This window comes from Pleurodeles waltl, chromosome 2_2 (genome assembly GCF_031143425.1).
Source record: "Pleurodeles waltl isolate 20211129_DDA chromosome 2_2, aPleWal1.hap1.20221129, whole genome shotgun sequence".
In the NCBI taxonomy this organism is placed as follows: domain Eukaryota; kingdom Metazoa; phylum Chordata; class Amphibia; order Caudata; family Salamandridae; genus Pleurodeles; species Pleurodeles waltl.
Genome location: NC_090439.1, coordinates 256985688 through 257009336, shown reverse-complemented (window position 1 = coordinate 257009336; position 23649 = coordinate 256985688). Strand labels below are relative to the sequence as shown.

Here is a 23649-nt window from a genome sequence, read left to right as displayed (position 1 = left end):
GTAGGCCCTTTGTAGCCCCAAGGGCAGGGTGCAGTGTATGGATAAGGTAGGACAAATAGTAATGTGGTTTATATGTCCTGACAGTGACAACTTTGTTTTTCACTGTTGCAAGGCCTGTCTCTCTCATAGGATAATATGGGGGCTACCTTTAAATATGATTAAAGTGTAGATTCCCCTAGAGAGTAGATGGACATGTGGAGTTTGGGGTCCCTGAACTCACAATTCAAAAATACATCTTTTAGTAAAGTTGATTTTAAGATTGTGCGTTTGAAAATGCCACTTTTAGAAAGTGAGCATTTTCTTGCTTAAACCATTCTGTGACTCTGCCGTGTTTGTGGATTCCCTGTCTGGGTCAGTTTGACAGTTGGGTTGTTTTTCACCTCACACCAGACAGTGACACAAAGGGTGCTGGGGTGTAACCTGCATTTCCTGATTAGCCATCTCTGCTAGGAGGGAGGGGTGGAGTGGTCACTCTCATCTGAAAGGACTGTGCCTGCCTCTGACAATGCAGACTCTAATCCCCCGGTGTGTGTCTGAGGCCTTGCCTGGGCAAGGCAGGATTTCACAAGTAGGTGTGAGTCCCCTTTGAAGAAAGGTGACTTCAAAGACTAAAATGGTTATAAGAAGGGCACCCAAATCTACAGACTTTAGAAACACTTCTGGAACCAAGAGGAATCTCTGCCTGGATAAGAGCTGATAGCTGAGGAAGAAGTGCTGCCCTGCCTGTGACTGTGCTTTGTGGAGCTTTCCTGCAGTGCTGCTTCTGCCAGAGTAAGAGGGCAAATACTGGACTTTGTGTGCCTTCCATCTTGTGAAGAAATCTCCAAGGGCTTGAGTTAGAGCTTGCCTCCTGTTGTTTGAAGTCTCAGGGACAGCAAAGACTTCTCTCTGCCAGCACCTGGAGTCTCTGGAGAGACTCCTGCTCTGACAAGTGGTGCCCTATCCAGTCCCTGGGCCCTTGAAAGGAAAGCTGGTGGAAATCCAAGGAAATCGACTTTGGACGACTCCGGACCAACGCCGCTGCTGAATCCTGTAACGTCGCCTGCACCCGACGCCGTGACCTTCGCTTGAACGTGACGCTCTTCTCAGGCCTGACGCCGCAGCAGCCCCGCTGAAGTCCGCAACTCCGTGGAAGTCGCCGCACCACGTCGTGACCGACGCCGCTCGAAGTGCACGGATTCAACATTTCGCACAGACGCCGCGATCCCTGACTTCGCGCATCAGCTTGTTTTCATTCTTCACCAAAGGTACTGTACTTGGGGGTCTACACGACTCCGTGTCCGGCGCTGCTGGTGTGGGCTTGTTGGGAACGACTCCGCCACGACGCCGTGTTAACAGCTCATCGAAGCATTTTTTTGTTCTAAGCGCTATTTTTGAGTTTAATCTTTAAAAATTCATAACTTGACGTGTATGTTGGATTTTTGTCGTTTTGGTCTTGTTTTGTTTAGATAAATATTTCCTATTTTTCTAAACTGGTGTTGTGTCATTTTGTAGTGTTTTCATTAAGTTACTGTGTGTGTGTTGGTACAAATAATTTACACCTAGCACTCTGAGGTTAAGCCTACTGCTCTTCCAAGCTACCAAGGGGGTAAGCAGGGGTTAGCTGAGGGTGATTCTCTTTTACCCTGACTAGAGTGAGGGTCCCTGCTTGAACAGGGGGTAACTTGAGTGTCAACCAACGATCCCATTTCTAACAACCGGCGTGTACAGTCTCGAGACTGCCAAGTAACGCCTCGTGCGGGAAAAGATAATTGGGTGGAAGGACAGAAGCCTCCTGATGAAGCATTGCAAGGGGCTGGAGCGCAGGGAATGATTGACAGCAGAGACTAATGACATGAAAGTCACCTTGTCCGTGGCGGTTTGATGGGCTTATCATGGCCCCTCTCCTCACATTTTTATCAGAACATATGACTTCAGAGAAGACCAGTCCTACGGTCACTGCAGTACAACTATTCTGAACACCCAATTTAGGACTACTCCAAGATACCCTTGGATCACCTGATTTCGTAACCTTTTACATATGAATTCCCTATTTGCACATTTTTGCCTTGAAAAAGTCCCTTGGACGAAACATGTGTTGGCTGTATTCTGGATAATTCACATTCAGGACTATTTTTGGAATGTCTAATTAACACAAGGAATTAAAGCCTAAACATTTATGAAAACAACCTTGTTTGGATTTCAGACTTTCTTTTCACTTTGGAATATACTACTTGGACTGCTTTCGTGAGTGCCCTGGTATTTTGTCCTAAAAACTGCTGCGTTTGCTGCCTGTGGACCACTGTCCTGAAAGTTATTAATAAAGGGTGGGAGTATCACTTGTGCAGGCACAAGCCATGTAGAGCATGAAGTTATAGGTAGAGCATTTACCAGCACCATGCATAGTGGGAGGTGAGATACCATCTGCATAGTAAATGGCCACAGATTGGCAGCAACAGGAATGGCACCAGATGCTCTGCATGTTAAAAGACCATAAGAACTGAGAATTGAGCAGTATCAGCTGGAAGCTGCTAAAGGACTTTCAAGAAATACCTGTAATGATATCAGTTAAATGGGCCTGCATGAACATCACCAAAACAACTCTATGGAGACTGCTGTATTTTAAGGAACCTGTGTTATTCATTGGGGTACTGAGATGACACCACAATGTGTAACAGCCCATTTACAATTACCCCTATAGAGCAGTGAAATCTCAAAGGTGCCACCCAACATGTGCTCCCCTTGGGGCCATGCATGCAAAGAGCATCTGCAGAAAGGGGCTAATTTGTTGCTTAATGCAGAATTATAATGTGATATGTAACCATTCACTAATGCCTTTAGCTGACCAAAAAGGTAATGATACTGAACCAATGGCTGAAGGTGCCTGACCAAAAGAATTGAGTGGCTGAAGTGAATGACACAAAGCCCACTCTTTGTGTGCACATATGGAGCATGAGGTGTTTGGCTATGATGGACCTATAAAGTAAATAATGGCTGTGAGAGATTGGGTTACTGGTTGGCTGGGGTGTGAGCCTTGGTCAAGCAGCAACCACAACAACAATCCTTGCTAGAGTAAGGCACAAGCAAACTCCAAATTAAAGTGTACCCCCATATAGCTTGGCACAGAGCAGTCAGGCTTAACTTGTAGGCAAAGTCTAAAGTATTTGTGCAACACTTCAAGCTGTACAAAAGTGAAAACACCACACAAAAAGTACCCCCACACCAAGTTAGAAAAACAGAGCAAAATGTAGCAAATAAGATGAAACCAAAATCATTAAAATCCAATCAGTAGAAATTAAGTTATGAATTTTTAGAGAGTGAAAATAAGACCAAAACGTTTAAAGCGTCAACTCAGGATATCTGGTCACGCTGACCGGATCAAAATAAGACTTTTAGGCTGACCATGATGGAGCGCAGGTTGGATACAGTTACCAGGTTAGGCCTGCTGAAGTTTACCTTTCCCAGTCCATGCCAAGAGTCTAAATCATGCTGAAAAATGCTGCGGGAGCAGAGTGAGTGATGCACAAGGCTGTCAGCATAGCATGAAGAGCCTGCTGGAGGGCGTTGCTAGAGCTTTACACTGGTGGTCCTCATGAGTGGACCATGCTGGGGCGTGAAGAGTCAGGCTGGTGAAGCTTCTCACTGGATTGCAGTGCGAACAGTGATGTCCTGGTGTGAATGGCCTATCTGCGGTCACAAAGAGCCCAACAGCTTTATTTCAGCTCACTGAGCCACATCAAAGATCCAGGACCTGAGAGGCACAAGTTGGTGGTCAGGAACTCACTGCAATTAGGTCTAGGGACCGGTGCAGGATGTTGGAGAACCTTTTATGTCCCTGAGGTGCAGATCATGAGGCCAGCAGACTAGCCCTTGGAGTCACTCTGGTGTCCTGGGTTAAAGATGAAGTTACAGGTCCAGTGCTCCTCCCCAGTTAAGAGGGTATCAGACTGCAGGTCAGCACAGCAGGGCAGCAGTTCCTTTAGAGCAGAAGTCAAGCAGAGTGGCAATCCTTTCAGTAGCACAGAAGCCCTTCTTCCTGCCAGAGTATCCACAGGTCCAGAAGAGTACTGAAGAGTTGGTGTCTGGGGCTCAGTATTTACACACAGTTGTGTCTTTGAAGTGAGGAGACACTTCTAGAAGCATACCTTTGAAATGCACAGATGCCCTGTCTTTCTTACCCCAGCTTCAGATTCACTACAGAGGTATGCAGCGTTTTATGTGAGATGGGACACATCCTATTTAATTGTAATTTGGATTTGGCTCCAGTTCCTCCTTACTATCTTGCCAGTGATGTCCCACTCAGCCACACAGAAGCTCCCAATTGTGTGTGCCTGTCTAGGAGGAATACACAAAGCGCAACTGTCAGCTACACTCAGTCATGTGACCCAGAGACAGGCTGCAGGAACCAAATGGCTAAGGCAAGAAAATGGCAACTTTCTAAAAGTAGCATTTTCAGAATTGCAATTTAAATCTGACTTCACTATAAGTTAAGATTTTAATTTGTGATTCCATAGACCATGTCCTGCTTTTGCCTGGCAAAATGCTTAGGGTCATATGTACGAACACATTTTCCCATTGACACAGAATGGGAAAAACCCTTTGCTACATCTGGCCCTTAGTGTGCCAAGTTGAAATGGCAGTTTAAAGCTGCGCACACACAGGCTGGAATGGCAGTCCTGAGACTTGTTTAAAGTGCTAAATAAGTGGGTGGCACAATCAGTGGTTCTGACCCACTATTAGCATTTTATTTACAGGCCCAGGGCACAGGAGGTGTCACTTTACTAGGGACTTACAAGTAAGGTAAATTCAATACATCATTTGGGTCTGAGCCATTTCTACTATATTTTAAGGAGAGAGCACAAACACTTTAGTCCTGCCCTGGTAAAGTGTAGAAAGCCCCAGGGCCAGCAGAAACAAAGTTAGCAAAACAAAAGGTCTGAAGGCAAAAAGTTAAGTTGAAACTCATGGCAAAGATGCCAGGTCTAACAATGGCTGATTATAGACAAAGCTCACAAACGTTTTGGCTTATTTACAAGTGACCTTGCTGCGCTGCCCTGCACCACAGGGAAAGGGCAGAAATGTGCCAAACCAGTAAATTTCTATCCTCTCCCCCTATTCTGGTGCGCAATGGGCTGGCTAGCACCAACACAGGTTCCCTTTCACCATGGTGCAAAGATGCCTGCATCACAGACAGGATTGTTTCTGTGCAGGAAGGGAAACCTTCCTACCCAAAAAGAATCCATGGAGGTGTTATCCTCATTCTGTGTATGCTGCAGAATGCAGCACACCTAGAGAGAGGAAAAAACAAGGAGAAATCAGGATATTTCGCCTTGTTGTACCTCCCCTGGGGAGACATAGGCCCATATTTATACTTTTTTAGCGCCACGTTTGTGTCGTTTTTTGATGCAAAATCAGCGCAAACTTACAAAATACAATGGTATTTTGTAAGTTTGCACCGATTTTGCGACAAAAAGCGACAAAATTCGGTGCTAAAAAAGTATAAATATGGGCCATAATATTTTAACGCAATATCAGGTAAACAATGGCTTTTAAATCTTGGAATGCGCCACAACCTATGGGTGTTGTGTGGAAAACTCCAATGCAACATCAATGGAATGCCTCCCTGTTGCAGTATAAAGCAACACAGTGACTTGCACTGCATTGTCTTACACCATATCCACCAGGTCATGAAAAGCCCCACACAGTTGCTTTGCGCTGCCTTGTAGACATGGGCCTACACACAGTGCTGCCTGTGCATCACTTTTTATTTACTTTGTAAATAAGCCCCTTTATTTTTTTCTGAGAATGCATTTTGCATGGCTTTGGAATATCAAGGTGAGGCAGGAGCTACTGAAAGTGGCAACTTAATTTGGCTGCCACTAGGAATTTATCAGGGAATAGCATGGATAACAGATGTTGCTGTCCAATATAGATTGCATATAAGACTAGCACAGCCAATTTTCTTTGGTGGTACCTGGCTCAAAGATTGTCATTCACAATCTGAAGGTCCAGGGCGCACACTTGAAACAGAATCACCAAAACATAAAGTCAATGGTACAATGATGACAATGTGGGCCTGATTCACAAGAATAAAAATACACTTTTGTGTACGTGTCACAAACTATGAATTAATTTACTGTGAACTAATTCTGTCCTATCTCTTTCTGTGTAAGAGTTCTCAGCCATGACTTTGTCGACTCCACAGTTGTACATTTACTATTAGCTGGCAACAACAAAAAAACAAAATTGTACTTTTACCTTTGTGATTCAGGCCCAATGTAAAACACACCAAACGTGATGAAAACAGGTAGCAAATATGGAATAAGCTACCATACACAAAAGCAGTACCTATGTATTTTTTGTTAAATTATATGAAGTTTAACTATAGTCACTACCCAAAGAATACATGGTTAAGCTAGAATCTTTTTAATAAGGTGAGCAATTTTTATGAGAGACTGTAAAATATGACACATACTGAGTCCTTGTTTTAAGATATTATTCTTTCATTCAATACTTACTGACAGTTATTTTCCACTTTCTAGTTGCATCCGAAGATTATATTGGACACTACATGTACCCAGAATTTTTAAAAAACATGGGATATTCCTTTACATGTTAAATACATTACCATTAGATAGTATTTGAAACCATTAGAAAACAACAACCAGTTACTAAGGACAAGGAATGAAATGAAATGATTTCTTTGTTAAACAAGTTCAGTATATTGTCATAAATTGAGCAAAACAACATGCTTATCTTCTTATATATGGTGTTCTCTGCTCTGACTATACACTCATAAATGTACCCTTAAAACAAAGTTTTGTGAACTCAAAAACAAACGTAAACTTACACAAAAGTGTAAGTTTACCTTTGTGAACCAGGCCCAAAGTATCCATATTTATGCTATTGATGATATTGCTAAAACAACCAGAATTCAGTCTGCAATGGAATCTTTGAAATTAGTGTGTGGAAATAACCAAACTCTGACAGCGCACTGAGGGCATACTAAAGGCAGAATACACACTATACAAATCTTACTCACATAACAAACCAACAGAAACAGTAGCAACTTACACAAACCCAGGCCATTACATTGGTTTCAACACAGTGAACTGTTTCTACACAAATCAAGAAGATAATTCAAAAGAATTGGAGAATGATAACATTTGATAAGAAATTAAAAACTTTGGTGCATATTTATTAAGAATTGGCTTAGGGCAGTGCTGCAAGCCTTTCTGATGCGCTGCCCTATGCCAATTCAAAGGGGCAGAAATGCACCATATTTACTAGATACAGTGCATTTCTGCACTTTCCCCTTGCAATGTTGCACAGGTTGTTGACTATCACCAAAGCTGCCTATCGCCAAGGCAGACACCATTGCACCATGGTGCAAGAGTGTCTGTGTTGTTAGCAGGATTGTTTTTGTCCAAGAAGGGTCACCTTCCTGCACACAAACAATCCAGAGGGGCATTTTCCTCTTTCTATGTGTACTGCAGAATTCTGTGTTGGGTTGACAGTCTAGACTACTGCAAGAAGGATAAGCTAGGGAACATGTAGAATAAAAACTCGGCATCTTGTTCACTCAAGACCGAACATGAGACAAAGGAGGGGGTACACTGATGGTGAAAAAAGAAGTGATGACAAACATATCCTCTCCAGAAGACCCTGCAAAGTCACCAGTGTTATTCAGGGTGTATAGCCATGATATGAATACAGATAAAACTCTTCTCAATTTAAACCAAAAACTGACTTTCGTAACATTTTAAATGTGCTGCATTGCCTATCGCACATTTGCCATTGGATGCAGTTCAACAGTGACCTCTCTGACAAACACCAAATAAAAAGCTTTCCACCTCTCTAATCTTCTAAGGAGTTTTCACCACTACTCCTCTCCAGAACATTACCTAAAACTCCCTGTAGTTATGCCTTACCCTTCCTTAACTTTTTTCAACAGCCCTCATATTTTCCTTTGAAACAAATTGCTCCCCAAAATTCATAGAGTCCAGGTGTTTGCTGCTCATCTCCTGCATGACCAGAAACATGATTCACATTACGTATGCTGTGAAGTCCTGATATTGGCTGCTTAGAAAGGAAAGACTGAATTTCCTCTGCGTCTTTTACAAACTCCCACATGACCGTTCACTTGACTACTTTGTCAAGTTATATGCCCCTTGTCTTCCAAGCTTAAGGTCTGCCAATCATAACATGATGCCGGTATGTCTCAATCATTTGAAGAATTTTGAATAAAGAAGCTTCCATGCACAAGGTTAATCTCTGTAGAGTCCTCTACTACTGAACCTCAGACTGGAAGTTGTAATTCAAAAGTTCAACAGTTTGCAAAAAGATACCTCTTCGTGCAGGCGTATAGCTAGTCCTTTTCTTTATGCTAACCTTTTATGACTCTGACTTTGAGCCTAAAAAATGCTATTGTCTTCATCTTCATTGTCCTACTTGATCTTTGATACTGTTGACACTTAGCTAAGGCCTTATCAGGGTTCCTTCAAATAAATTTATATTATGGCTATCAGATTGACCGGTAATCGATCCTGGAATAGAATCCATTTTCACCCTTTCATTCATATTATTGCAAATTGACCTGAGACTAATGCAGATGGCTTGCACTCCTTCACAAACCCCATACTAAAATAACAAGCAAAATTTAGACACAACCATTATATTTTATTTGAGAGAAAATATAATGGTTGTGTCTAAATTTTGCTTGTTATTTTAGTATGGGGTTTGAGAGAAAAGTCTGTCAGTATATGCCATTTTCACAAATACACTTCTTGTAATTATTTTCTCATAGAACTGTAATTTCACAATTGGCTTGGGTTTAATGATTGAGCTGATACATTTTCAAGATGCAGTTTATAAAAACAGTGAACATACATCTAATTCAGCATCTTTAACTACTGTGGCCCCTCATGACAAGTGGCCCTTTGTCAGATGTGATATCTATTGCTCCAAATCAAATCTATGAAGGGAGTTATAATTTATCAAGTGCAATCAATAACATCTATTTTGAGTGTGTTGTGGAATAATATGTGAGTGCTGGTGTCTTCTCTACCAAAATCCACATGCTCCAATATGTACTGGCCATCTTCCACCAGTACGTCAGGAGGCTTGATCTACTGAAACCAGAAAACTCTTATTTTGCATATGCACACTACCATTACATACCTCACATACCAGATTTAAATGGGTCAAGTGAGAGCCTATGTAGGTTAAAATTTCAATATATCCTGTTAATTGATTTTTAACATTTTGGTAATAAATCACCTAAAAATGCATTTTTCTCTACATAGAAGGATAAATATTCAATTTGCTATAATCATCATACAATGTTAAAAATTACATCTAAGGAACTTAAATATTTTGATTGATATAATGAACATCATGGAATGCATCAATTGGCTCACTTCATCATTACACTATTGAAGTACATCAATGATACAAAGGCATTCACTAATTGCATTTTTGGCAATTTTTGTTTTCACTAAAATGGGGCATTCCCGAAGCAGGGGCTAAATACATTGGGTTTCAAATTACACGTGAATTAATTACAATGTTTTATGTGTGGTAGATCATAATTTGTTATAGAAAAAAGGGAATGCATGGGCTTACTCTGCATTCCAATATTGGGTGTTTATGCTGTTTAAACCAAGCTGCTAAGAGCATGCAGTTTCACCATACATTTTCCCCAAAATAGTCTGAAGTAGAGGTGGTGTGCTGGTTTTTAAATATTATGAAGTGAATTTGCATACAGCAGGAAGGCTAGAAAATTTTCACTGCAAATAATTGACAGTTCATTTCTGAAAATCTAGGGAAATCACCCTCTGACAAATCTTTGCTGTGTACAGGCATCAGAGTTTAACAATGAAAAGTCACTGGTCAATAATATTTTACCCCTTCATAACATTGCTAACACAAATTGAGCAAAAGGTGAACTTATTAGATATCCAATAAAACCATATCCAGTTAAGCGGTGGTAAACAGAATACTTACTTAATTGCCTCACACATGTCTAGTCCCATTTTCACACAGTTCTTTGCATGATTTGGAAGAGATATTGGAAGCCCGGACACACAGTAGTAGCAATCACCTAATATTTTTATTCTCATGCATTCATTCTCCTAAAAGAGCAAAAAACATGGTCAGCTAAAGATGATGTCACTGAAATTCTGCAAAATATTTCAAAAGAAATACATTTCGAGAAACCCACTCACCAATTCCCAACTTGCAACTTTATGGCAAATTAATCTTTATCTGTTACCTTGAAAGAACTATGCATGTAGTGTACACCAAACAAATATAGGTGTGTTTTTACTCACACATAATGTTATGAAATATCTCATTCACTAATCATCTTTTCCATGAAATACATTCCAAGAAACAAATACATGTATTTCTGTGTGGGAACAGGAAAAACCTTGTCTCCTTATTATTTTTTGTATTAGCTAGGTGTTATTACTCCCAATATCACTGCAAGACACCCCACAATGACCAACTTGTTTTTTAATTCAGACTCTCAGAGAAGAGTCAGAGGGATGGTGCTGTAACAGTAGCAGAGAGATCTAAAAGCAGTTTCTTTAGGTTTATTGAGAGACAGGCCTACAACGTGCTTCACAGAAACCAGCTGGTTTCAACTAATGCTGGGAACCATCAGAACTCAAAGCATAACTTGCGACAAGCTTGAAGTTTTCCTATACATGAATCATAAGATACACATTTTAATAATCAGGCAACATATCAGAGCACAAAGTAACACAACCAGTTAGCTGCTATACAAGATGTTTAAAGTGTGTGTGTTTGTGTGTGTGCATGTGTTTGTGTATGTGTGTGTGTGTGTGTGTGTGAGTGTGTACATGTTTTTGTTACTCACCTATCTCATCCCTTCTCATTATGGATTGTTGTTGCCTGAGTGAACAACTGTCACCTGAAGCTTGACTTTAGTTTTCCACCTGACGTCCATTCGTGCCCAACATTTCCTCATCAGTAACTAACACCAATCCATTGCAACATTCCACACTTTCTTGCGGTTATGTGCACTCCCTTTTCTTTTGATACAAAGGCATCCTTCTGCATTCCATTTCTGTCCATTTTCTAACTCTATCCGGTCATTATAGACATGCTGTACCTTGAGGGGTCCCTTAAGTTTTGACATTCCAGATGAAGCTCTGCCAGAATTACTCTCAATTCCCTTATCAATCTTCAATTGAGGCATGTCTTCAATAGGTTTAGTAGACTTCTTACCACCTGTCCACTCATGTAACCAACAAGGCACCAACTTTGATGCATCCTTCCTACTTCTCATTTTGTAAGATGGAGAAACTTCAGTTAGTTTATCAGCTGTGGTATGGGCACCTAACATCGAGTCTCTGACAGCTGTATCCACTCTCAAATCCCTATTGACTGTCTTCTTCATAACTAAATGACACTTGTGGCGTGAACATTACCCATATAGAAAACATCCAACCATTTAGAATGAACATCCACTATGAGAGCAGCAAAGTGCTGTCCTTCAGTAAGAAATAAAATTGGACCAATGAAATCTAAATAAATCATAATCCAGTGCAAACCTAGACTATTAATATGTTGAGAATGGGTCCATGTATTAACTAACATTTACAACTGCTTCTCACCTTCATTGGGTATGTAACACGCAATCATACTTCTAGTTACACCTTCTCTAGTCCAGCCCACAAAGGTCTCTCTTTGAGCCTCTTCTTGGTCATTGTTTCACTTACATGTTCCTAGTGTGACATCAGTATGAGGTATGATCAGAAGAAAATAAAGAATAAATCCTTCTCTCATGAATAGTTGATCATTCCATTTTGTCAACGCATCCAGGATCTTATTATAAGGTTTAAACAACTCTCCTTCCTCGAATCCTCTTGAATTAACTTTATCACACTCTTCATGATTTCATCCTTGTCTATAGCTGAAACCCAATCCTTAGATGAGACTGCATCAAAAGTTTCTTTCTTAGTATTATTCACACAAGATACAGCTACTTTCTCAGATGCCAGTTCATCCATCACTTCCATCTCAATAAGCAATCTTGATAGAGAATCTGACACACAGTGTTTTTCATCCTGGAATAAACTCCCAAGTATTCATGAAAGATTGTAATTTTGCTGCCAGTGAAGCCCATCTTGCAAACTCTTTGTCATAAATGCCTGGGCAGTAGTGTGTGGTCTGATATCGGAAAGGTTTTTATTCTACATAGAAACAGCGTAAAATACTCCATACCACAGGCAGTTGTGAAGGCTCCTTTTCAATGACAAGTATTTCCTTTCTAAAACACTCAAAGCACAATAAGCAAAAGAAACTATTAACTCTAAATTTCCATGTATTTGTGATAGGACAGCACATATTCCTGATGCACTGACATCTGCAATGATAATGGATCTTTTATTTATACCCAAAGCAGTAGGTATACAAGCATTGACTATGGCACTTTTAACTGTTTAAATGTTCTTTGTTGAACTTCTTGCCTTTTCTTAATAATACATTTACATCTTCAGCCTTCTTGGCAAAATTCTTAACAAATTTGGCATAACCAGGCAGACAAAGGACCTGAGCTTATCTTTGTTAGTTGGAGTACCAGCATTTACTACAGTACTGGTCAGGTTTTTTTTAGTTTTCACTCCATTTCCCAAAATACCCCATGAGTTCTGCTTCCTTACAAGGAAACTACATTTTTACTTATGTACTGTCATGCCACCAGCTGCCAATTTGTATGACACCTCTTCTAGAATGTGCTTATGTTCACTGACAATGTTTCCAAATACTAGAATATTGACTTAGAAGAAGACAACATTTTGCCTGTCCCTCAGGATTCCTGACATCATGTGCTGGAAAACGACGGGGGAACATGGCGGCCGGCAGAGACGCAGGCCGTGGAGCGCACGGACAGAGGAGTCCGACTGGAGAGAGAGGGAAGAAGGGCAAAATACTTGATGTGCCGGCTTACCAAGGGAGCGGAGAAGGGCACAGTCGGATCCGGAGTTGTGGTGCTTTGGATTCACGCAGCTCTGGAGCACAAGCACCTTGCTGGCTCTGAAACAGAGGACAGAAGATGGAGCATATGTGGCTGATGTGAGAGGAGGAGGTTTTACCGGCCGAACCACGGAGGAGACAGTCGGCTTGGCTAGAGGCAGGAGGAAGCATGGGGAGAGAAGCCTCTGCAGTAATAAAGAAGGTTGTGTCACTGAGGAGGTGAACATGAAAGTTAAGCGTGGGGGCTGAGCACTTAAAGGAGTTCCTGTCAATGAGTTCGCTGCGGAAAAAGGACCTGGGAGAAAAGCTGGATAAAAAACAGAAAGCGGATCCCCCTGTGATTGTAAGGCCAAAAATGACCCCTTCATTGTGGTCTTATTTTAAAATCCTCCCCTTAGTGGCGTCAGACGATTCCAGCAGGCTCATGGAGGAAGGGAGAGAGGAGGGAACAGAGCTTCCTACTAATGCAGCGAAGGAGAAGGTGGGGGTTGAGGCGAGAGGAGTAGGGGTGGTGGACAAGGGCGAGGCAATTAAAGATCAGTGCCCTGCTCCGGGGGGTAAAGGTAAATTTGGAGTCGCAAGATGAACAGTCTGGCAAGACCCCCTTTGTAACAGTGGAAAAAAATAATAGTGCACCAGGTAAACCACAATCGTTAATGATGGTGGATGGTGAGGATATTGCTAGCTCCTCTCCCATTGAAGCAATGATAGTAAAGTCAATGGAGGAGATTAAAAAGGGGTTCTCTGCGTCTGAGGCAAATCAAGTTAGTATAAGAGAGGCCTGTGAAATATTGGAAACTAAATTTGATCTATTGGCTAAAAGAATGCACATATCTGAAAGAAGACGTAGTACTGATTAAGCAAGACTTGCGGCAATCAAGAGTTAGTGAACAAGAACTACAGGACAAACTGTAACGGCTGGAAAATGCAGCAAGGAGGAATAATTTGAGAATTTCAAATATACCAGAAGGGGTGGAAGGTGACGATATTAAGTCATATATTGTCGCACTTATCAAGAATACCCTGCAGTTGGAAGAGACAAAAAAAGATATTGCTGCCGATATTCAGAGGATACATAGGGATCGGTTTAGGAGAGATCCTGGTAGGAAAAAACCTCGTAAGGTTGTGATTAATTTTCAGACTTATGCACTAAAGGAGAAGATCTTATCAAAAGCATTAAAGCAAAAAACTTTAAGGGGGAAGGATTTTTCCTTTGAAGTAAGGTCGGATCTTGCCAGAAGTACCCTAAATAGACAGTGGGAACTAGGAAATCACCTTGAGGATTTCAAGAAGTTAGGTGCTTCAGCACAACTTAAATTCCAAGCCTCCTTGCGTGTGATGCATAACAACAAGATGGACAATGTAAGAGATATAAAAACAGCGGACGACTTGTTAGGCTCGATTAGAAATGGATAATCCTAGATGTGAAGGTTGGGTCCTCCTCTCCCATGACCTTCTGGTCAGGCTTTTTTTGAAGCGCTCCTAATCTGGGGCTTACCATCCAGCCCATTTTGATTCAGGGATGGGTTCCCTTTGGCGAGTTGGGGTCACAGGGTAGGGTACTGGGGGCGCACAGGGTGGGGAGCATTGGGGAGGAAAAAAGAAAAAAAAAGAGAAAAAAAACTCTTTTACCCCAGGGATACCAGGTAGCTTTCCAATTGGGAAAAAGGAGAAGAAATGGGTAAAGATGATATGATTCCGGGTAGGGATAGTAGCTTGCTGCAAGTTATGACATCTAATGTAAACGAGCTGAGAATAAGAGGAAGGAGAAATAGAATTTTGCAATACTTGAGGGTTTGTTCAGCGCATATCCTAATTTTGCAGGAGACCCATTTGACAGGGAGTGAATGCTCTTAGCTATTTAAAGCTCAGAAGTGGGTTAGAGATGTGTTGTTCACTGAAAATAATACTAATATTAGGGGAGTGTCAATAATTATTAAGCAGCAACTCAATGCAGTAGTGTTAAAATCTGTATCAGATAACATGGGACGCTGGGCTATTGTTAAACTTCACATTTATGACATAGTGTTAACAGTGGTCGGGTCTTATGGGCCAAATCCGGATGATGTGGAGCCTATGAGGACGATGCTTCTGCATCTTTTGGACTTTCCCAGCCCAGTTATTATAGCAGGCGACTTCAATGTGTTGTTGGATAATAACTTAGATAGATCACTAAGTGCAAGGTCCACAGTTTTGCCAAACTCTCAGAGTTTTCTCAGGTCTAGAATGAGAGAACTGGATTTGCGTGAGATTTAGAGAATTATAACAGGAACTCAACAGGTTTCTCTTTTAAGAATAAGAAATACGGCCATGCATCTAGGATAGAATACTTCTTGATTGATCAGGGATTAGTGGAAATGGTCGACAATTTAGAATATACGGCTGCTCATTTGTCGTTGGAGAACGGTGTTGAGACGCAATTGTTTATAGAGACAGAAGAGTTCTTTAAATTTAATATTGGACCGGCCTCAATAAGTCTGGTGTGGGATACATTTAAGACATTTCTAAGAGGCAAAATAACAAGTCTCACTGTTGCTAGGAATATGAAGTATAAGATGAAAATGAGAATATTGGAAGGCAAATTGATTGAGTGTGATTGCTTAGAGATGGGTGGGTCAGAGTCTTTAGATAAGTTGGATGCCTTGAGGACTCATTTAGAATCACAATTGGAGGAGTTACTACAGACTAGGTTAAAAGAAAGTTGGGAGGCTAGTAAATTGGCCCATTTCAAATATGGAAAGAATCCAGGTAAATTGTTGGCCTGGAAAGCTAAGACAGACATGACTAAAAACAAAATCAGAGAGATTTTTGATCAAATGGGAGAGAGACGGACCAGCAGTTATGATATAAGGGAGGCTTTTCAATTGTTTTTCTCAGAGTTATACAAGGAAGATACTGTGGTAATGATAGAAGAGGTACGAAGTTGGTTGGTGCGGAAATACTCCCCAAAATTACAGCTCTAGAGAATGAAACTATGAATCGGAAAATTACTATGGAACAGATTGGGGGGTCATTACGACCTCGGTGGTCTTTTCGCCGAAGTACCGCCCTGCTGAAGACAGCCACCACGTATTATGACCGCTGGCTGCTCAACCTCCACCGCCACGTCAACAGAACACCGCCCACTGAAACGTCCCATGATTCGGTGTGGCGGTGTTCTGGTGACGGTGTTCTGGTGGCAGAGCTGCCCCAATGGATCCCGTCCCCTCCCGGAGGATCAACGGACAAGGTAAGGGTAGGGAAGTTGGTGGGGGGGTGTTGTGTGTTGTGTGCGTGCATGGGGGTGTGCTTGTGGGAGTGTAGAGGGGGTGAGTGAGTGAGTGTATGCGTACAGGGGTGTTGTGTGTATGGGAAATATGTGCGGGTCGGACGGTGTGCATGTCTGTGTGTATGTGTGAGGATATGTGTTGTCGGGGTGTATGTGTGCGTGTTCGGGGTGTGTGCATGTAGGGGTGTGTATATGTGCATGTTCGGGGTATGTGCGTGTAGGGGTGTGTATATGTGCATGTTCGGGGTCGGGGTGGGGAGGGGGTTTGTGCCACCTTTGGGGGGTGGCAGGGGGGTGGGGGGTGGGGCGGGAGGATTCGTGAGGGTAGCGGGGGTAGGGGAGACCCCTATCAGTGCCAGGGAAGGAATTCCCTGGCACTGATAGTGCCTACCGCCATGGATCTCATGGCGGTTCCCAACCACCCGAGATCCATGGCGGTATGCAGGGTCCTGATACCGTCGGCGGCCTAGTGACGACCGCCGGGCTGGAGACCACAATCTCCAGCCCAGCGGTCTTCATCCCCATGGCGGTCAGAATGGTGAAGTGGCGGATGAATGCGGCGGTAACCGCCGCAGTCATAATTTCATTTTTTTTTTACCGCCGGCCTGTTGCGTTCTTACCGCTGCTTTACCACTGACCGCCAGGGCCGTAATGAGGGCCAAAGTCTGTTATCATATTAAGTAAGAGAGGGAAAGCGGCAGGGCCGGATGGTATCCCGATTGAACTCTATAAAATATTGGGGGATGCAATTGTTCCCATAATATTAGTTTTGTTCGAAGAGATCTATGATGAGGGGTAGAAACTCACAGAATCTTGGAATAACGCAATATTAATGGTGGTTCTGAAGCCAGGCAAAAGTCCATCTAGATGTGAGTCTTACAGACCAATTTCATTGTTGAACGCCGATTATAAGGTTTTTGCAAAGGTGCTGGCGGAAAGATTGAATAAAGTGGTGGGTGGACTTCTTCATAAGGATCAGAAGGGTTTTATGAAGGATAGGCACCTTCACGAGTTCACAACTAGTTTAATAGGGGCTATTGATATGACAACAACATTTAGGGGGTCATTCGGTGACCGCCAGGGCCAACGACTGCGGAAGCACTGCCAACAGGCTGGCGGTGCTTCCTGGGCCATTCTGACCGCGGCGGTAAAGCCGCGGTCAGAAAAGGGAAACCAGCGGTTTCCCGCCGGTTTACCCCTGGCCCAGGGAATCCTCCATGGTGGCGCTGCTTGCAGCGCCGCCATGGGGATTCCGACCCCCTTCCCGCCATCCTGGTCCTGGCGTTTTTTACCGCCAGGAACAGGATGGCGGGAACGGGTGTCCTGGGGCCCCTGGGGACCCCTGCACTGCCCATGCCACTGGCATGGGCAGTGCAGGGGCCTCCTAACAGGGCCCCACAAAGATTTTCAGTGTCTGCTTTGCAGACACTGAAAATCGCGACGGGTGCCAATGCACCCGTCGCACCCCAGCAACTCCGCCGGCTCCATTCGGAGCCGGCTTCATCGTTGCTGGGTCTTTCCCGCTGGGCTGGCGGGCAGCCTTTTGGCGGTCGCCCGCCGGCCCAGCGGGAAAGCCAGAATGACCGCCGCGGTCTTTTGACCGCGGTGCGGTCATTCGGCGGTTCCCGCCAGGCTGGCGGCTACCGCCGCCCACCGCGGTTGGAATGACCGCCCTAGTCTCCCCTTAACAGTGGTAACGCTGGATGCCTCAAACGCTTTTGATAGGGTGAACTGGGTCTTTCTAGCTACTATTTTAAAAGACTATGGTTTTGGGGATAAATTTTGTCGGATGATGAGCCAAATTTATTTGAAACTGACAGCTAGGGTCTTAGTAAATGGGAGTTTGACTTCTACCACCCAAATGTTTAAGGGCACAAGACAGGGTTGCCCACTTTCACCAATATTTTTTTATTTATATATTGAACCTCTGGCCAGAAGAATACGGCAAGAGCAGAAGATACCATCTTTTTTGTATGGTGGATGGGAGAAAAAAGTCTCCAAATATGCTGCTGATTTTCTATTGTGTACATTGGACTTATATGCAGCATTGCCAGCAGTTTTGGATATAGTTGAGGATTTCGGCAAAGTTTCGGGTTATCAGATTGATGCCGATAAGACAGTAATTATGGTATGGAATCAGAGGTCGGAATGCCCATTAATAAAAAGTGAAATGAGATACCTCGGTATCAAGATAGTGCAAGATATTGAGCAAATTGCAGATGCTAATCTTAAAAAAGTGCGTAGGGATTGTTGCAGTTGGATGTATTTACCTTTGTCAATTTTGGGTAGAATAAATTTAGTGAAGATGATAATTTTGCCCAAGGTTAGTTTTGTATTTAATTAAATCCCTTTGCAATTTGATAAAACATTGATAGTCAAATTTCAACAAGATATAAACTCATTTATATGGGCACAGAAGGGAGTAAGAATTTATTGGAAGAAGTTACGTAGAAGAAGGGAAAAAGGGGGATTAGCGTTACCTGATTTGCAGTTATATGGTTAGGTGTTTCAACGTAAAAATGTTAGGATTCTTGGCTCCTCCCTAGACACCACAGAGTCTAGCCAGAGGTTTATGTTTAAGGCTATGCTAGTGGAAGTGAAGGGGGCTCTAACCATTTTTTGTTTAAATTTGGGGATCCTAAATTTTTCAAAGAAACTAAGTTAAAGGTTTTGAGGGATGCAGAAAAAATTATGGTATAACATAAGGTGTATGTTTAAGATGGATTATTACAGTAGTAGGGCTCCCATTTGGGATTCACCAGGCACGCCAGAGTGCCTTAAAGATGTGTTGGCCATTCCAATCAAGAATGCAGGGTTCAAATGCTGAGGTGAGTTAGTTAAGGAAGGGGGTTTACTCCCTTGGGAGGAAATCTGGACGAAAACAGGTGGGGTTTTGTTAAAACTAAAGTACCTCCAACCAAATGGGTGGGTTCGGAAGGGTAGTAAGAGTTGTGGCCTGCAGTATCAGATAGAGGAAAAGATTATGGAAGATCCCCCCCAAAAAAAAAAATTGTGGCTACTTGGTATTGGGAGATGGTGGAAGTAGAAGATGGGGAATTTAAGTTAGCCAAAGATCTATGGGGTGATTTTTTTCCGGACATGCAGCTATGCGAGGTCTGGCAGGCGTCTATGAGTACCTTATACCAAGTGGTTAAACCTGCCCCGTTTAGAAGAAATAATTTATTTGTAATACATAGGGCATACTTGTCATCTTGTAGGCTTTCAAAAACGGGGAATGGAGAGGTGGCTAAATGCGGAAAGTGTGGTATGGAAAAGGCCACGGATGTTCATATGTTCATGGAATGTCCGGTAATTCAACCTTTTTGGGAGGCAGTGAGGCATACGATTTCAAAAGTATTGGGGGTTGAGGTTAAGATTACCTTATTATTAGTTATTTTTGGAAGATTAGATCAGATAGGAAACCTAAAGAGTGATTTGCATGAATGGCTGTTCTACGCTATATTATTAGCGAGGCGAGAAATTTGCAGGAAATGGGTAGGTAAGGTCACTCCCTCCTATAAAGAGTGGTTGGATCAATTGATATATGTATTTAAAATGGACACGGTAAAGGGGATTACTAAGTCAAAGAAGTTTTGGTCACCATTTAAAGTTTGGTTGGAGGAACACATGTTGAACACATGTAATTTTGTCCGATGATTCTTCTTCTTTTGTGTCTCTCATAGCTATGAAATCAGGGTGGTATGTGTACCCCCGCTACCGCGACAGGTATGTTGAGAGGGAGAGAAGAAGGCTCCCTCCCCAGTTAAGGAGGCAGGACGATCAAAGTAAAGAAAGACCTAGTGCATGGGATGAATGAGGCCAAAAAAATAATCATGTGCTGGAAAACACTGGTAGCCAATGCCAATCCAAAGGGGCATTCTCTTAAATTGGAAAAGTCCCTCAGATGTAATGAATGCTGTGAGTGCTTTGAATTCAGGATGCTCTAGAATCTGTGATGGGAGCTCCTAAGATTGAGCTTTATAAAATACATTCCCCCCTTCAGTAGCAAAACCATCTTGTTGATGTTTGGCAATGGGTAAGAGTCTAATACTACATTTTGTTAAAGTGATCTCAAATATACTCAAAATCAAAGGCTTTTGTCTTATTCTTCATTATAACTATAGTAAATAACTATTTGATGCCTTGACATGCTCAATAACATCATCCTTACACGTTTGTGCTAAAATACCATTTATTTTATCCCTGATGAGTAAGGCTATTCTTCTAACTTGGAGTCCAACCAGCAGAGCTACTTTTTTCAAAATAGTTTTAATGTGTAAAATTCCTAACTGTACCCAATTTATCATGAATCACAGCTTGAATGTTCTGGACCACTCCATAAAAACAAGTGTCTGTAACCACTATGACATAATCTGGTACCATAGGATTCATTACTATGCTCAAATCGTATTGGTGCACCCACCCCAAAATTGTTGGCCATGACTGAGCCATGTACACCTTTCCTTCCAACCTATGGTCCTGGAAGGTTATTTAGGCCCACATGTATTTAGTAACATCTATTAAATTCACTTAGTATCCACATGGGTTTATGTTTTTGGGAAAAAGATCACCATTAGGCCACTTATCCACAAATGTATGTTTAGGGATTATCATGTATAGAAATCCAGATGAACCATTAAGTCAACCACTTTCCCTTTCACTGAACATATTGCTCTAGGCTCTACAGTTAAAGTCCTGCTACTCAGACTAGGACATACAAGGGTACAAATGCCTTTTTGCTGCATTTAATGCAGTCGTTACTGACTGCCTGGCAATTTTTGGAATCTTGATGATGATACGGACTGTCCCACCTGAAGCAGCTTTGCTGTAGATATTTTCCAAATGAAGCTTGTCGTGATCTCTATCCTTTGTTTTCACTTGAGTTTAATTATGTCCACAGAGAATGTTTCTTCACAACAGCATTAATTCATTTGTTGTTGAGTTCTTTCTGTCACTGCCACATCTTTGATCTTTATTCAACTCAAACATTGCATCTCTTCATACAAAACTTTGACTACTCAACATTTTGTTCCCTAATGTGATTGCTTCTTTAAGAGTAGAGATACTAACAGCCCTTGGTCTTTCCTGTCCCTTTCTGCTTTTGCACTGTAATGTATGTTGATCTTTGATCAACTCTTCAGACATTGGACTAAATTGAAATTTTGTTGCTAATTTGTAAATTCTTGCCACAAATTCATCACTGCTTTCCCCTACCTTTTGTGGAACAGTATAGAATTGATATGACTTGTAATGGTGCTTTGAGTACTTATTGTACACTTATTTTCCAGTCTCATTTTCTCGTGTTTGAATGCATCGTCTATCACCACACTGTAAGCACCCATTACTTATAGTAGAAACGTGAATATGTGCTGTCCTTCTTTGACTAAAGTCCTTTAACAGTAGTGCTTTTTTCTGACCTGGTGGAAAATATTAACCATCCATTGCTTCTATGTTGTTATGAAAGATGTCAATCTTCTCTTCCCATTCAAAGTCTGGAATTTCAGGATGTTCAAGAAAAGTGGGTGCTCTGAATATTTCCAAAAAGTGTGCCATAGTCAAATGTTTTATATCAAACTATTTGGGGAAGAAGAAGACAAATAAAATGCATATCTATTTATCTCGAAGTCTCTTTGTGTAAATTTTTGTTATAATTTAGTTCCCCTGAATGCCATGTTGACCACTGTTAGTGATGATCTATGTTGTACGTGTGATTGTGAGCATATTGAAATTCCACTATGTAAGCAATTGGGTTAATGGTTGAGGGGGATGGAAAACCTACTTAGGAAGCAACCACAGTCCTTGTCAGGATGAATATAAAAGTCACTAAATTAACCAGAGCTTACCAGCTGGTAGCTTGACACAAAGGAGTCAGGCTTAACTTAGAGGTAATGTGTAAAGTATTTATGCAGCACACAAACAGTAATAAAATGAATACACAACCCAAGAAATCTTTCATAAATAAAATGATGTTCAACACCAGGAGCACTGGAAACAATTTTAGGTCAGCATACAAGCATCATGAGAGACTACTTGTACAAAGCGTTTGCTGTTCCTTAGAAGGGGAGGACAAAAAAGGGTGGAGTAAGAACTGAGCAAGCAGACCAGAGGTTCTGATTGCTCTGAAGAAAGATCCCTCATACACCCATGTGGGTGTTATGCTTTATCATCCGGCAGTTTCTCATTCGGACGATGCTGCCATGCCCAAAGGGCTCCTAGAGGGGGCTCTTTGTAGGAGGCCTTTTGAGCATGGGGTGCCAATGGAGGTGCTCTGGGTGTAGATTGGTGTGATGTGAATTAAAAATACCTATGAGATACCCTAGTGAGTTTTAATGGACTCTCTTGTTATGATTAAAAGCAGTGGGTGTCTGAATGAGGAAATAATGATCCCCTGCAGGTCATAAGGTAAAGTATGCAAAGGTCCACATGTTTTTGCCTCAGGTGTTGTTATCAATCAGGACAATTCCTCAGGACCTAGCAAAGCCTAATCAACTGGTGATTGGGGAAGAGTGAGTGGGGTATTGGCAAAGTTAACCCTATCACATAAAGTGTATGAGCTCACAGTATAGTACACTTGGGCATATCTAAGAACCAACTGACCCCTCAGTTGATTTTAAACTGAGCTGTCAAAATCTGATAACTTAGGTGGATTTCAATTGAACTGTAAAAAACTGCCCTGTTTGGCTGGCCCAGAAGATAATTTTAACAAATGCAGAAAGATCCAAAATTAGTTGATTTAAGTTTATTGGGAGACAGCCTCACAGTGTGCTTCCCGGAGGTCAGCTGGATTCAATTGAATCCTGCAATCACCAGAGCTCCTCCTAGGATAATATTCCACAAGCCGATGTTCTAAGTTATCTTAAAGCTACTCATCTGCTGCAACTAGAAGCATGTTCCATGCTTTGTTCTGACAGTGGTGGACATGGTCTCTCGTACTCAAAGAAACATCCTGTTATACAACAAAAAAAACCTTACCAGAACAAAATGAATTATTTTAATCACCACTTCAAGTACCACTATACCATTCAAACAGCACTAGCAAAGTAAAGAAAATGAAGGTGCGATTACATCTGAATTCAAAGAAGCCGGAGAAGGTGGACTATATTCTAATTTATCTGCAATGTTTGGAAAGGAGAGAAGGAGTGATTGAAACATAGGCAGCAGCAGAAAGCACAAACTGTAAGGATAAAAGGTTCTTCTAAAATGTAACATTCAAATACAGTGTCATTTCTGTAGATTCCCACCCTGTAGCAAATTTGGGCTGAAGAAGCATTTCAGAGCAAAGGGAGAAGTCATAGCAGGTATGTAATCTGTACGTAACTATGAGGCTCATTTACAAGCCCCATCTGCTGCCATGGCGTCATTTCTTTTTACGTTACTGCAGCGCAGAACAATCCCCCACC

General features: G+C 42.0%; 1 protein-coding gene across 1 annotated transcript in view; it reads right to left on the bottom strand.

Moving 5' to 3' along the window:
• ADCY2 (adenylate cyclase 2) overlaps nt 1-23649 on the bottom strand; it is a 4811883-nt gene that overhangs the window by 1611982 nt on the left and 3176252 nt on the right. Inside the window, exon 7 of the mRNA XM_069219709.1 lies at nt 9985-10112. Coding sequence (XP_069075810.1) covers nt 9985-10112 — 128 coding nt within the window. The remainder of the gene's footprint in view (nt 1-9984; nt 10113-23649) is intronic.